This window comes from Mercenaria mercenaria, chromosome 1, assembly GCF_021730395.1.
Source record: "Mercenaria mercenaria strain notata chromosome 1, MADL_Memer_1, whole genome shotgun sequence".
NCBI classification, from domain to species: Eukaryota; Metazoa; Mollusca; class Bivalvia; order Venerida; family Veneridae; genus Mercenaria; species Mercenaria mercenaria.
The window spans coordinates 27,454,692-27,471,217 of NC_069361.1; the positions used below are offsets into that span (position 1 = coordinate 27,454,692).

The following is a 16,526-nucleotide window of genomic DNA, read 5'->3' on the forward strand; positions in this document are numbered from 1 at the left end:
GATTTAAGACGCCGCGCTAATAATTGAGGCACCGCGCGGGATATTTAAGCGCTGCTGGAAGCTGTATTTCGTGTTTTAAGCGCTGCGGTAGCGCGGCGCCTTATGCGGCTAGGGAAGGGCCTGATGTTTTGAAAAGATAGAAACGATCAGTATGCTTTTGAAATGATGTACAAAATCCAGAGGTGTTTTTTTTTTCAAAGTTCATTGAACGTGGATGTAGCAGGCCAAAATCCAGGTGTTTTTTTTTTTTCAAAGTTCATTGAACGTGGATGTAGCAGGCCAAGTTGGCCCAGAAGATAAGAGTTTAGAGACAAAAAAGTTTGATAGGACTGATGAAAAATCCAGGAACACTGGTTAGATTAACTGACTGCCATTGCATAAATAATGATTCTAGTATGAAAAGATCATGCACATTTTCATTGAGAGTGCAAAAATAGCAAACATGGTATGCTGTTTGGGATTTCACTCAGTCAGACCAGAGTTATGGTCCTTGACTTAGTGAAAAGTACACATATTGTGCTTGAAAGTTTGTGTTTCATATACATCTTAAAAAAACATTTTTCACCTTAGTCATTAAACTATGTACAGTGACAGTAAGTGGGGGCACCAGTGTCCTGTGTACACACAGTGTCATCTGGCTTGTGTTTAAATATATAGGTTTGCTATATGCTATTGCTTTATTGAAACACTGTGTTTTACCTATTGGTATGCATCAGTGATAAAAAAGTACTCCTGCCCTGGAGGTCACAGTCAAATTCCACTCACACAGGAATTCAAACCTGAACCTTTGAATGAGGAATCTGGCACACTATCCCTGTATGTTCTAATGTGCATCCTTTTAAAAATGTATAACCATGTTGATATGAATGAATATATTCAGAAAGTTATAAACCAAACAACATAATCTATATAAAACTTGACATTGTAGGTGTTTGACATGGCTCTGTCTCCATTGAGGATACAACTGTTAGCAGAGGAACCAAATCCTCATAGAATTCTTCCTACCAGCAAGTTCTTCAAGTATGTATCTTTATAATTACAACCTGAAATATATACAGACATTGTTGGCAAAATTTTATTATTCAACACAAATAGTGCAGATGTTTAAAGCCAACAATCTAGGAGGATGAAACATATTGTAGTTCAGATGTTGTTGCTTTTTTGAGGGGTTAAGTATGCCCCTCTTTCAAGAAGACTGATTTGCTCAGGTCAGTTCGTCTGTATGTATACAGTTTGTTTACTGATCAATAACTTTGCTTTGGCCTACTGTGGTCAACTTTCGTAGGGTCACTGTGGTCAGTAGATGAAAACTGTTTCTGACATCAAGCGGTTAATGACTGCCAAGTAATTTTATTCAACAATTTTAGAACAATTTGGACTGGAGGGCGTTTGCTTGCGGTCAAGAGATGACCACTAGATTTAGGGTTCAGTAGGTCAAGTGACATAGAGATTTAAAACGAGTTTTTATCAACAGTTACCTTGAGACTACAGGGTACACACTTTGGTCCACAACTTGAGCCATTTACGACTAAGAATTTGTTGCTGTGAAAATTTCATATTGACATAAATGGCTTGAGCTATCTCTGTCATCAAAACTACTGAATTTTACTGATTCGGAGTTTTAAGGGCAAAAAGGTGTGAAAAATCAATCTTTTGACAAAATTGTTAACAATATCCATTTACTCCCTCATATACACAAATATACAATGTTTTATTGTGATTTACATAGAGTGCAGTTCCTGCTGTAACACCATTTGTGGCATTAACATTGTAAAACAATTATCAGCTGCAAGGTTTTGATTTAGTAATAACTATTAACAAAAATTTGATGATTATGAATATTGTTGTCAAAGCAATTTAAAGTACACACAAAAAAATCCATATCATCAACAAACGTTACAAAAATCTAGTTGATCATGTCTCTTTTTGTACTCCGGCCTGGAAACCATTTGATATATAATTACAATTTACAGTGATTGATGAATATAATTGTTTGAAATAGTCAATAAAAGGTCTACAATTTCAAGAGATGATGTCTAGAAAAAGTCTTTGAAAAGTAAAAAAAATTACTTGTAAAGTTAGCACACTTAACTGGTTGGTTTCAGATCTCTTCCAGAAGACTGTAACAGTTAGTTATTAAAGTAATAAGGATGCGACTCAGGTTTGCTATTCTATGCCTTACCACTAGTCCACACTACACTAAAGTATAATTCCTTTCTCTTCTTTTTATACAGAGCACCTCCACCCCTGAGAGAGATTCAGTGGTGCCCCTTTGACCCCCAGGCAGCTGATTGGACAGGAGATTACACTGATGCTTTGGCAGTTGTGTATGACAGGTAACATGCAGAACTTAAAATTACATGATGCCATTTTAAATTTGTTTTAAGAACAATTTTTAGCTCATCTGAGCCAAAGGCTCATGGTGAGCTTTTGTGACCACTCAATGTCCGTCATGTGTCATCCGTCCGTCAACATTTTCTAAAAAAATCTTCTTCTTGAAAACCACTGAGCAGAATTACACCAAACTTCACAGGAATGATCGTTGGGTGGTCCCCTTTCAAAATTTAATTCCATGCAGAATTCTGGTTGCCATGGCAACCGAAAGGAAAAAGTTTAAAAACCTTGTCCAAAACCACAAGGCGTAGAGCCTTGATATTTGGCATGTGACATCATCTTATGGTCCTCTATCAAGATTGTTCAAATTGTGCCCCAGGGGTGAAAAGAGGCCTGCCCCGGGGGTCACAAGTTTTACATAGACTTGTATAGTAAAAAACTTTAAAAATCTTCTTGTCTAAAACCACAAAACCTAGGCCGTTGATATTTTGTATGTAGCATTGCCTTGTGGTCCTCTACCAAAATTGTTCAAATTATGCCCCTGTGGTGAAAAGAGGCCCTGCCCAGGGGGGTCTCAAATTTTACATAGACATATAGGAAAAAGACTTTAAAAATCTTCTTGCCTGAAAATTCAAGGCCTAGGCTTTTGGTATTAAGTATGTTGCCTTTCCTAGTGTTTCTCTACCAAATTTGTTCAAATTATGTCCCTAGGGTGAAAAGAGGCCTGTCCTGGGGGTACCAAGTTTAACAGAGACTTATATAGGAAAATAAAATAAAGATCTTCTTGTCTGAAAGTTCAAGGCCTAGGCCTTTGATATTTGGTTTGTAGCATTGCCTGGTGGATCTCTAACAAGTTTGTTCAGATTATGACCTTGGGGTGAAAAGAGATCCCACCCTGGGGGTCACTTGTTATAATTATGAGTTATATAGGGGAAAAAAAGCTTCAAAAATTATCTGATCATATTTCCTAGACTGTTTAATTATAATTACCTGATGACCCCAAGCGATTAGGGATCACTGGACTGTGACCTTGACCTACTTTCTTGTTTTTTAAGATACAGCCTTGAAATTTGGATGACATGTACAGTTTTGCACACCGATCTTTCAGTTACCATGAATGTGACCTACTGATCTACCTTCTTAGTATTTTAGCATCAGTTTGCCATTTGAAACATGTGGCTCATATTACACAGGTGAGCGATCCAGGGTCATCATGATCCTCTTGTTTAAAATCATTCATCAGTTAGGATTGATTACCTAATTTGGCATCCTCCTCAACAGTGCTTTGCACATACTGCCTTGTCCGTCCATCCTTTCACAAAATAACCATCAAGGTATCTGCCACAGTGTTCAAAGAATCTGGGCAATGTTTCACTTTAAAGTAAACATTTTCATGTTTTTCAGTACATTTTGTATATAAATCACCCAAGATTTTTGTAGAAAAAAGTTTTGTACTACATATTATTTGAACGTTCTTGAATTTTTCACGTAGTTGCAAAATTTATTTGCAAAATTTCTTGATAGTAGAGGTATATAGGTGCTGCCGATTTGAATGGCAGGCCAAGTAGCCACCTCACATCAAAATACTTTGGTCTCTAGATTCAGCAGGTTATAGAATGAAAGCACTAGTAAAATGACATAAATTTGTACATGTATAATTTCATTGGAATACTTTTTACATGTCCGGTCTTGTTACCATTGTATTAATGCAATTGAAGGTTGCAAAGAGCTGAGCAACATGCTGGGAATGACCTAGATTTTCAAGCGATCCAATATAGAAAATAAATAGAAACTGCCATTGAATGATTGATATAAATTACCAATTGTTTGTTTTTAGCTCACCTGTGAGTTATTGTGATTGCTCAATGTCCGGCGTCTGTCTATCTGTCGTCTGTCAACATTCAGCTTGTGTATGCGATAGAGGCTGTATTTTTCAATTGACCTTCATGAAATTTGGTCAGAATGATTGCCTTTATCAATTCTAGGTTGAGTTCGAATATGGGTCATCTGGGTCAAATCAAAAAAAGACCTTGTGTATGCGATAGAGGCTGTATTTTTTTAATTGATCTTCATGAAATTTGGTCAGAATGATTGCCTTGATGAAATGTAGGTCGAATTCCAATATGGGTCATCTGGGGTCAAAAACTAGGTCACTAGGTCAAATCAAAGAAAAACCTTGTGTTTTCGATAGAGGCAGTATTTTTCAATTGATCTTCATGAAATTTGGTCAGAATGATTGCCTTGATCAATTCTAGGTTGAGTTTGAATATGGGTCAACTGGGTCAAAAACTAGGTCACTAGGTCAAATAAAAGGAAAACCTTGTGTATGCGGTAGAGGCTTTATTTTTCACTTGATCTTCATGAGATTTGGTCAGAATGATTGCCGTGATAAGGTCTAGGTCGAGTTCGAATATGGGTCATCTAGAGTCAAAAACTAGGTCACTAGGTCAAATCAAAGAAAGACCTTGTGTATGCGATAGAGGTTGTATTTTTAGCTCATCTGATTTTTTGAAAAAAAATGATGAGTTATTGTCATCACTTGAGCGGTTGTCGGCGTCGGCGTCGGCGTCGGCGTCTGCGTCGGCGTTGCCTGGTTAAGTTTTATGTTTAGGTCAGCTTTTCTCCTAAACTATCAAAGCTATTGCTTTGAAACTTGGAATACTTGTTCACCATATAAGCTGACCCTGTATAGCAAGAAACATAACTCCATCTTGCTTTTGCAAGATTTATGGCCCCTTTTGTACTTAGAAAATATCAGATTTCTTGGTTAAGTTTTATGTTTAGGTCAACTTTTCTCCTAAACTATCAAAGCTATTGCTTTGAAACTTGGAATACTTGTTCACCATCATAAGCTGACCCTGTACATCAAGAAACATAACTCCATCTTGCTTTTTGCAAGTTTTATTGCCCCTTTTGGACTTAGAAAATCAGTTTTCTTGGTTAAGTTTTATGTTTAGGTCAGCTTTTATCCTAAACTATCAAAGCTATTGCTTTAAAACTTGCAACACTTGTTCACCATCATAAGTTGACCCTGTATAGCAAGAAACATAACTCCGTCCTGCTTTTTGCAAGATTTATGGCCCCTTTTGGACTTAGAAAATATCAGATTTCTTGGTTAAGTTTTATGTTTAGGTCAACTTTTTCTCTTAAACTATCAAAGCTATGCTTTGAAACTTGCAACACTTGTTCACCATCATAAGCTGACCCTGTACAGCAAGCAACTTTAACTCCATCCTGCTTTTTGCAATAATTATTGCCCCTTTTGGACTTAGAAAATCATTTTCTTGGTTGAGTATTATGTTTAAGTCAACTTTTCTCATAAACTATCAAAGCTATTGTTTTAAAACTTGCAACAGTTTTTCACCATCATAAGTGGACACTGTACATCAAGAAACATAACTCTATCCTGCTTTTTGCAAGAATGATGGTCCTTTTTAGACTTAGAAAATCATGGGTAGGACAATATTTCTATTACACAAAAAAAATCAGATGAGCGTCAGCACCCGCAAGGCGGTGCTCTTGTTTTAATTGATCTTCATGAAATTTGGTCAGAATGATTGCCTTGATGAAATCTAGATAGAGTTCGAATATGGGTCATCTGGGGTCAGAAACTAGGTCACTAGGTCAAATCAAAGAAAGACCTTGTGTATGCGATAGAGGCAGTATTTTTCATTTGTTCTTCATGAAATTTAGTCAGAATGATTGCCTTGTGACTTCTCTAAAGGCCATATTTTTCATGGGATCTGTATGAAAGTTGGTCTGAATGTTCATCTTGATGATATCTAGGTCAAGTTCAAAACAGGGTCATGTGTGGTCAAAAACTAGGTCAGTAGGTCTAAAAATAGAAAAACCTTGTGACCTCTCTAGAGGCCATACTTGTGAATGGATCTCCATAAAAATTGGTCAGAATGTTCATCTTGATGATATCTAGGTCAAGTTCGAAAGTGGGTCACGTGCCTTCAAAAAGTAGGTCAGTAGGTCAAATAATGAAAAAACGTTGTGACCTCTCTAGAGGCCATATTTTTCATGGGATCTGTATGAAAGTTGGTCTGAATGTTTATCTTGATGATATATAGGTCAAGTTTGAAACTGGGTCAACTGCGATCAAAAACTAGGTCAGTAGGTCTTGAAATAGAAAAACCTTGTGACCTCTCTAGAGGCCATACCCTTGAATGGATCTTCATGAAAATTGGTCAGAATGTTCACCTTGATGATATCTAGGTCAAGTTTGAAACTGGGTCACGTGCCATAAAAAACTAGGTCAGTAGTTCAAATAATAAAAAAACCTTGTGACCTCTCTAGAGGCCATATTTTTCTTAGGATCTGTATGAAAGTTGGTCTGAATGTTCATCTTGATGATATCTAGGTAAGGTTTGAAACTGGGTCAACTGTGGTCAAAAACTAGGTCAGTAGGTCTAAAATTAGAAAAATCTTTTAACCTCTCTAGAGGCCATATTTTTCAATGGATCTTCATGAAAATTGATCTGAATGTTCACCTTGATGATATCTAGGTCAGTTTCGAAACTGGGTCACGTGCGGTCAAAAACTAGGCCAGTAGGTATAAAAATAGAAAAACCTTGTGACCTCTCTAGAGGCCATATTTTTCATGAGATCTTCATGAAAGTTAGTGAGAATGTTCGCCTTGATATCTAGGTAAAGTTCAAAACAGGGTCACATACCTTTGAAAACTAGGTCAATAGGTCAAATAATAGAAAAACCTTGTAACCTCTCTAGAGACCATATTTTTCAATGGATCTTCATAATATCTAGGTCAAGTTCAAAACTTGGTCACATGAGCTCAAAAACTAGGTCACTATGTCAAATAATAGAAAAAACGACGTCATACTCAAAAGTGGGTCATGTGGGAAGAGGTGAGCGATTCAGGACCATCATGGTCCTCTTGTTTAGCTTACCTGAGCACAAAGTGCTCAAGGCGAGCTGTTGTGATCGCCCTGTGTCCATTGTTTGTCTGTCGTCAACAATTTGACTGTTAACACTCTAGAGGTCACAATTTTGGCCTAATCTTAATGAAACTTGGTCAGAATGTTACCCTCATTAAAATCTTGGACCAGTTTGATATTGGGTCATCTAGGGTCAAAAACTAGGTCACCATTTCAAATCAAAGGAAAAGCTTGTTAACACTCTAGAGGTCACAGTTTTGGCCCAATCTTAATGAAACTTAGTCAGAATGTTACCCTTAATAAAATCTTGGATGATTTTGATATCGGGTCATCTGGGGTCAAAAACTAGGTCACCAGGTCAAATCAAAGGAAAAGCTTGTTAACACTGTAGAGGCCACATTTATGACCATATCTTAATGAAAACTGGTCAGAATGTTAATCTTGATAATCTTTAGGTCATGTTTAAATCTGGGTCAGGTGGGGTTACAAACTAGTTCACCAGGTCAAATCAAAGGAAAAGCTTGTTAACACTTTAGAGGCCACATTTATAACCATATCATGATGAAACTATCTCGATGATCTTTAGGTCAGTAGGTCAGGTGAGCGATACAGGGCCTTCATGGCCCTCTTGTCAATTGGTCTTCATAAAATTTGGTCAGAATGATTGCCTTGATAAAATCTAGGTCGAATTCGAATATGGGTCACTTGGTCAAATCTGTGCGATAGAGGCTGTATTTTTCAATTGATCTTCATGAAAATTGGTCAGAATGATTGCCTTGATGAAATCTAGGTCAAGTTTGAATATTGGTCATCTGGGGTCAAAAACTAGGTCACTAGATCATATTAAAGAAAATACTTGTTTAAACTCTAGAGACCACATTTTTGGTCCAATCCTAATGAAAATTGGCCAGAATATTTGTTTCCATGAAATCACTAGGTCAAACATGTTTTCACTGTTATGGTGGGTTTCTCAGGTGAGCAACCTATGGCCATCTTGGCCCTCTTGTTTTTAGTGCAGCCAGATTTATTTCTATTTGGCTCTTTTCCTATATGGAAGTTTCAAATATCACCATGAACGTAACATCTCTGATTGTATTATATTTTTACAGGGGACCTGTTGGTGTACTGCTGATGTCTTTGGGTGTGGTGAGCAGAGAGAGATTGTCCTGTGTGGAACTTACCAAGGAGTACATCAGATCCAAACAGATAGAAGATGTATGTACTTGTCATTAATTTCTACTTAAGGCATATTAAGTTATTTGCTAAATTATCATTTCAGCCTTTCTCTCAATTTTCACTCTGTACAACCCTTTCTATTTTATATAAAAAATAATTTGTAGGTGACTTTAACATGCAGCTTTTGCGTCAATCAATTCACTGGCTGACATTAGCTCTTTTGCATTTTTAGCTGGTGTATTTCAGCTAGTTATTTTCTGCATTTTCATAGAGGTTATCAACCCCCTCCCCAGCCCCCACCCCTTTAAGCAAAGTTATTGAAAGAGAATTTAGGAAAAAATTAATCATAACCATATGCTGTAAAATCAGATGAACTAAATGCCTACCCTGTTAGTTTAATAGTACACAATCTAATACTATAGAATATCTTGAGAAAATTAAAAAGAAAAAAAAACAATTCCCAAAACATGTTTTTACCCATTTTTTTATACAGTAGTATTTTTGAATAGGGTACATAATCACAGTTGATAAAATAAAAATAAATTCTTGTAAATTTGTCTTCAGGTTTTGACTTCAACCTGGCAAAATTTAGATTTAGATATTGACCAGCCATACAGCACTATGGACTTGCATTTAAGGCCTATAGAAGGAATTATATAATAGTATAACATATTAAACACTTCCTTAAAACAAGTATTTTGATCCAGGCTGTGGCATTGTTGTGCTCAATGAACTGGGACATAGATGGCACAAGTTGTTACACCTGCCTGAGTGCGATTGTTACACATCTTCTCAAGATGCCACTAAATGCAGAAAGGGAAGGTAATTTATTTTTACTTCATACTAAAGCTTATCAATAAACCAGTGTCTGATTATTAATAAGTAAGGGAAGGAATTCTGTTTTTATCCACTTGAGCAAGATCCAATATTTATATCTCTTTGAGATAATAGTTGTTAAAGTAATACTAAACTTGGTAGATACCGTCCTGGTTTGGACCTATCAAGTTTGTAAATGGTAAATGGTTCAGTTTGGTCCCATGTATTGGCTACTAGAGAAAAATTAGAAAAAATACCTTCAAACAACTTCCTCTCATGAACTAGATGATGGCTCTTCACCAAGCTTAGTCTTTAGAATCCTTGTAAGGTCCTGTTTTGTGTTTCTTGTAATGGCTGTCAAAGTTAACATGAGCTGGATCTTCACCAAACTTTTGTTTGGAGTATCTTTGTATGGTTCTCTTCTCTTTTTTAAAATAACTTGGCATGAATGTGTACCACAGTAAGACGACGTGTCGCACGCAAGACCCAGGTCCGTAGCTCAAAGGTCAAGGTCACTCTTAGACTTTAAAGGTCATTTTTCATGATAGTTGGGCGTGTCCGGTCCATATCTTTGTCATCCATGGATGGATTTTCAAATAACTTGGCATGAATGTGTACCACAGTAAGACAACGTGTCGCGCGCAAGACCCAGGTCCATAGCTCAAAGGTCAAGGTCACACTTAGACTTTAAAGGTCATTTTTCATGATAGTTGGGCGTGTCCGGTCCATATCTTTGTCATCGATGGATGGATTTTCAAATAACTTGGCATGAATGTGTACCACAGTAAGACGACGTGCCGCGCGCAAGACCCAGGTCCGTAGCTTAAAGGTCAAGGTCACTTAGACGTTAAAGGTCATTTTTCATGATAGTACATTGATGGGCGTGTCCGGTCCATATCTTTGTCATTCATTAATGGATTTTAGAATAACTACGCATGAATGTGTGGCACAGTAAGATGATGTGTCGCGCGCAAGACCAAGATCCGTAGGTCAAAGGTCCTAAACTCTAACATCGGCCATAACTATTCATTCAAAGTGCCATCGGGGGCATGTGTCATCCTATGGAGACAGCTCTAGTTTGTTGTAGGTATTCCAGGTGTTTTCTGGACACTGTATATTAAGAGATCTTGGATTTTGAGAGTGATGCTTTGTCAATATGATTCCAATGGTCTTGCTATTAGTCATGGTGTTGTATTGTTTTTGCCTCTAGGAAACTGCAGGGCACTAGACAACTTTTGGGGACAAGTACCCATACCCTCAGGAAGGGGAATTTTTCGACATTTTAAGACGAAAAGGGGGAGTTTAAGCCATGTATATGTAACTACTTTTCACACTTACTAACACTGTTTTCAATCATTTCTAACTAATGTGACTATATTGCAACAGTAATCTTCCTTAGAGGCACTATATAATATTAAAAGAAAGAGTAAATCTGTTTGTTTCAAACAACCTATCATCAGGGGAATTTTCTTCTGAGAAAGGGGAAGAAAACATATTATTTTAGGAGGGGAATGGTACCCATATTCGGCCCCAAAAATGGTCAAACGAGTGCCCTGAACTGTATAATAACATATCTTGGATTTTTGAGAATGATATTTTGCTAATACTAGCAGGGTTCCAATGGTCTTGTTATTAACCATACTTTATTGTTTTTACCATGAGGAAAGTGTACCTTAAAAGATGTTAGATTTTTGATAGTTACATGTCTTGCAAAGATGCTTTTGGTATGTATCCCTTAATAATTAGGTTTCACTGACCAATAGTCACAATTATGTTTCATTGACTTGACCACCAAACAGTCATACAAGAAAGAAAACCATGTTTATTATCATTGTGTTTGATGTTTATGTTTAATATATTGAAAAATAAATACAAAACATTTGGAAAAAAAATAATGGGAGGATTGGACGGCTATAGGGGAGGTTGGGAGGCCGTTTAAATGTTTGGCGATTTTGGTCAGTGAAAAACATGAATTGGTCAGGGAAAAGTCAGGGAATTTTATTCACCCAGAGTGCTGGCAACCCTGAAAGTACAAAAATGTTTGAACATATTTGTTTCATTAAACAGTTGATAGATTTTCACAAGGCATGATCAGTTGTACCCTTATAAGGATCTTACATGCCTGGCTGTTTGACCGAATTTTCACTACCTGATTCGCCATGTAGAGGTTTTTTTTAGCTCACCTGAGCAATGCTCAGGTGAGTTTTTGTGCTCACACAATGTCCGGCATCTGTCTGTCGTCTGTCAACATTTAGCTTGTGTATGCGATAGAGGCTGTATTTTTCAACTGATCTTCATGAAATTTGGTCAGAATGATTATCTTGATGAAATCTAGGCCGAGTTCGAAAATGGGTCATCTGGGATCAAAAACTAGGTCATTAGGTCAAATCAAAGAAAAACCTTGTGTATGCGATAGAGGCTGTATTTTTGGATTAATCTTCATGAGTTTTGGTCTGAATGGTTACCTTGATGAAATCTAGGCCAAGTTTGGATATGGGTCATCTGGGGTCAAAAACTAGGTCACTAGGTCAAATAAAAGAAAAACCTTGTGTATGCGATAGAGGCTGTATTTTTCAATTAATCTTCATGAATTTTGGTCAGAATGATAATTTTGATGAAATCTAGGATGAGTTTGAAAATGGGTCATCTGGGGTCAAAAACTAGGTCACTAGGTCAAATCAAAGAAAAACCTTGTGCATGAGATAGAGGCTGTATTTTTCAATTAATCTTCATGAATTTTGGTCAGAATGATTACCTTGATAAAATCTAGGCCAAAATCGAAAATGGGTCATCTGGGTCAAAACCTAGGTCACTAGGGCAAATCAAAGAAAAACCTTGTGTATGCGATAGAGGCTGTATTTTTCAATTAATCTTCATGAATTTTGGTCAGAATGATTACCTTGATGAAATCTAGGGCAAATTTAAATATTGGTCATCTGGGGTCGAAAACTAGGACACTAGGTCAAATCAAAGAAAAACCTTTTGTATACAGTAGAGGCTGTATTTTTCAATTAATCTTCACAAATTTTGGTCAGAATGATTGCCTTGATGAAATCTAGATCAAGTTTGAATATGGGTCATCTGTGGTCAAAAACTAGGTCACTAGGTCAAATCAAAGGAAAAGATTGTTTATGCGATAGAGGCTGTATTTTTCAATTGTTCTTCCTGAAACTAAATCAAAATGATTACCTTAAGGAAATCCAGACCAAATTTGAAAATGGGTCATCTTGGGTCAAAAAGTAGGTCACTAGGTCAAATCAAAGAAAAAGCTTGTGTATGGCGTAGAGGCTGTATTTTTTCAATGGATCTTCATGAAATTTGGTCAGAATGAAAGCCTTGATGAAATCTAGGTCAAGTTCGAATATGGGTCATCTGGGGTCAAAAACTAGGTCACTAGGTCAAATCAAAGAAAATATTTACTTATACTCAATATTTTTGCTCCAATTTTAATGATAATTGGCCAGAATATTTTTTTCCATGAAATCACTAGGTCAAACATGTTTACTCTGTTGTGTTATGGTGTGTTTCTCAGGTGAGCGACCTAGGGCCATCTTGGCCCTCTTGTTTAAAAGGGTTCAGCCAACAGCTGTCATTCACAGGCAGACATATAGCAAAGTGCTCATGGTGAGGTATTACGATCATGCTGTGCCTGTCGTGCGTACGTCCATCGTCAACAGCTTCAAAACCACTAAATGGATTTTGATGAAATTTGGTGTGGATGTTCCTTTGATGATCCTTACCAAAGTCGTTCAAATGGTTCCACTTGTTTGCACATAGGGGCTGCTAGAGCTAAAAATAGAAAAATCTTCAAACAACATCTCAACCATTGGTCAGATTTTGGAATAATTTTACACAAATGGTCCTTATGTCACCCTCTACCAAGATTGTTCAAATTATACTGATACCTCAAAAATGATGGCTGCCAAGGGGTATGGTCACTTTTCCCTATATGTATATAGTAGAAATTTTAAAAATCTTCTTTTGTGAAACTGCTGGCCCGATTTTAAAATAATTTTACACAGATGGTCCTTGTGTGACCCTCTACCAGGATTGTTCAAATTTATTGATTTGTTAAAAGACATGGCCGCCAGGGAGCGTGGTCACTTTTCCCTATATGTAAGTAGTAGAAACTTAGAAAATCTTCTTGTATAAAACTATTAACCTGATTTTAGAATAATTTTGTGTGCCTTTCTACAAATATATACGTGTAATTTGTTCATATTTTTCTGATTTGTCAAAAAACATTGCAGCCAGAGGGCATGGTCACTTTTCATCAACAATTTCTTTGAACAACATCTCCAAAACACTTGAATTGATTTTGATGAAACTTTACACAAATAATCTTTGGGTAGCCCTCTTTAAAAATTGTTCAAATGGTTCCGGTTCATTGGAAATATGGGTCTTTTTGGTTAAAAATAGGTTTTCAGCTATCAGACTTTTAAAATTTTCTCTAGCTTTGATATTTGGCAGTGTGATATAAAGGTTTGACTCTCTACCATACTTGTCCAAATTGTTGTCCTAAGGTCAAAAATGGCCACACCCCTGTGTGTAACATGTATATATATGCTTGTATATAAGAAACTATGAAATATGAATTCTGTCTCATTAAATCTGTTTACTTGAGGCACCATAGAAAAACTGATATTGACATTTTTATTTTGTGTTTTATAATTGTTTACCAATAGTTTGATGTTTCTTTTATTAAAATTAATGGTAAAATGAGTTCTCTGCAAACATTTTGGATAGTGGCTATCACTTTGAAATTTGTCTCTATTTGAGCTTGAGGAGATACCATAAGTTATACAAAATTTATAAAAAACGGCACGGTAAAAGTTGTTTAAAAATTGCAAAATAATGCAAAACACGGTTACCTTTCAGAATATACCAAGCAAAGGCCATTTTGTAAACATTACTATTAGTGATCTAATACCTTAATCTTCATGAATATTGGTCAGAATGATAACTTTGATGAAATCTAGGCCGAGTTCGAAAATGGGTCATCTCGGGTCAAAAACTAGGTCACTAGGTCAAATCAAAGAAAAACCTTGTGTATGCGATAGAGGCTGTATTTTTCAATTGATCTTCATGAATTTTGGTCAGAATGATGCCCTTGATGAAACTTAGACCAAGTTCGAAAATGGGTCATCTGGGGTCAAAAACTAGGTCACTAGGTCAAATCAAAGAAAAACCTTGTGTATGCAATAGAGGCTGTATTTTTCAACTGATCTTCATGAAATTTAGCTAGAGTGATTACCTTGATAAAATCTAGGCCGAGTTCGAAAATGGGTCATCTGGGATCAAAAACTAGGTCACTAGGTCAAATCGAAGAAAAACATTGTGTATGCAATAGAGGATGTATTTTTCAATTGATCTTCATGAAATTTGGTCAGAGTGATTGCCTTGATGAAATCTAGGTCGATTTTGAATATGGGTTATCTGAGATCAAAAACTAGGTCACTAGGTCAAATTAAAGAAAAATCTTGTGTATGCGATAGAGACTGTTTTTTTCAATTGATTTTTATGAAATTTGGTCAGGTTGATTGCCTTAATGAAATCTAGGTCGAATTTGAATATGGGTCATCTGAGATCAAAAACTAGGTCACTTGGTCAAATCAAAGAAAAAACTTCTGTATGTGATAGAGGCTGTATGTTTCAGTTGATCTTCATGAATTTTGGTCAGAATGATTGCCTTGATAAAATCAAGGTTGAGTTTGAACATGGGTCATCTAGGGTCAAAAGCTAGGTCATATCTAAGAAAATGCTTGTTTTATCGCAAGAGACCAATTTTTTGGTCCAATCTTAATGAAAATTTGTCAGAATATTTGTTTCCATGAAATCACTAGGTCAAACATGTTTTACACTGTTATGGAGTGTTTCTTAGGTGAGCGACCTAGGGCCATCTTGGCCCTCTTGTTTATTATCCCTTCTAAGTTTCCCTCATATCCCCATTCTCCCAAAACATACTTTTAAATAAATTTAATTAATAGTGGTCTTTTATATACTCTTCTGCTTTAACAGCCACTACTTTGACATTAAAATAAGAAAAGAATTCTTGCTTCTACCTCTTTCAGAACTCTTGAATCTTGGTGTATTTGTATTTTGCCCCCTTATTATGATCCAAGGTAATGATTATACAAGTGTGTGTAAATATTGTTTAAACTTGATGATGTGTAGTTCTCGCATTTTTTGCAGTTCATCTTCAGACAGCCTTGGGTACATTCTATCTTCCTAAACGACCACTGTCCGAGATGACCATACTGGATTATAGAGATCCTATCAGCAGATTGGCTCGACGATTCTTTCATCATTTACTGAGGTATTGCTTTACAAGAGTTTTATCATTCGCTGTATATCTTTTTACTTGCCTGAGCATGAAGAGTTCATGTTGAGATTTGAGGATATTTGGATGCTTTTCATCCATTGTTTATAATTTTTTAAAAGAATATCTTCTGAACCACCAAGCCAGTTTCAACCAAACATCACAGGAATGTTCCTTGGGTGGTCCGTGGCTACAAATTGATATGGAAAACTTTAAAAGCTTCATAAACTGCTGGCCCAGTATCAAAATAATTTCACAAAAATTGTTCCTTAGTTGACTGGTGACTAAATACCTTTAAATTTTGTTTTGTTGTAAGCTAGCTGGATGGGTTCCTCACATAAAGAATACAATGCCCAGAGTGAGGCCCGAACCGGCATCAGTGAGGGGCAAGTGATATGAAGACAGCGACCTTAACCACTCAGTCACGGAGGCCCCCTTCAAATGTTATTTTCTTTAAAAATCAAGGCCATCAAGGGTCTACATGTAGTTTTCCCTTTATGGCTATTTGGAAAACTTAGAAACTGCTGGCCAAATTTCAAAGTAATTCAACAGCAATGACCCTCTCCCAAAAATTTGTTCAGATCATTCCTTTTTGTTAAAAAAACATTGCCACTAGGGGTCAAGGCTAGGTAAATCGCTTCATGAGAACTTTGAAAATCTTTTGCTTCGAAACTGCCGAGTTGATTTTAAAAAATTATCACAACAGTTTTCCTTGGGCGATCATTTACCAATTTCAGTCAAATCATTCTGTTTTGTTAAAAAACAAGGCGGCCAGAGGGTGGGGCTATTTACCCCAGTATGGCTATATGCAAAATTTTGAAAATCTCCTCTGAAACTACTGTCTAGATTTCAAAGTAATTTCACAGAATTGTTTCTTGGGGCGACTCTGTACCAGATTCCTTCAATTATTGTTTAGTTAAATAGGTAAGGCAAGAGTTATGGTTCTTGGCCAAAATACTTAACTAACCAAGAAAATACAA

General features: G+C 36.5%; 1 protein-coding gene across 1 annotated transcript in view; it reads left to right on the top strand.

The window, feature by feature from the left end:
• LOC123542979 (WD repeat-containing and planar cell polarity effector protein fritz homolog) overlaps nt 1–16,526 on the top strand; it is a 50,962-nt gene that overhangs the window by 22,501 nt on the left and 11,935 nt on the right. Inside the window, exons 15-19 of the mRNA XM_045329041.2 lie at nt 929–1,020; nt 2,235–2,336; nt 8,345–8,450; nt 9,119–9,233; nt 15,420–15,543. Of these exons, the coding sequence (XP_045184976.1) occupies nt 929–1,020; nt 2,235–2,336; nt 8,345–8,450; nt 9,119–9,233; nt 15,420–15,543 (539 nt within the window). The remainder of the gene's footprint in view (nt 1–928; nt 1,021–2,234; nt 2,337–8,344; nt 8,451–9,118; nt 9,234–15,419; nt 15,544–16,526) is intronic.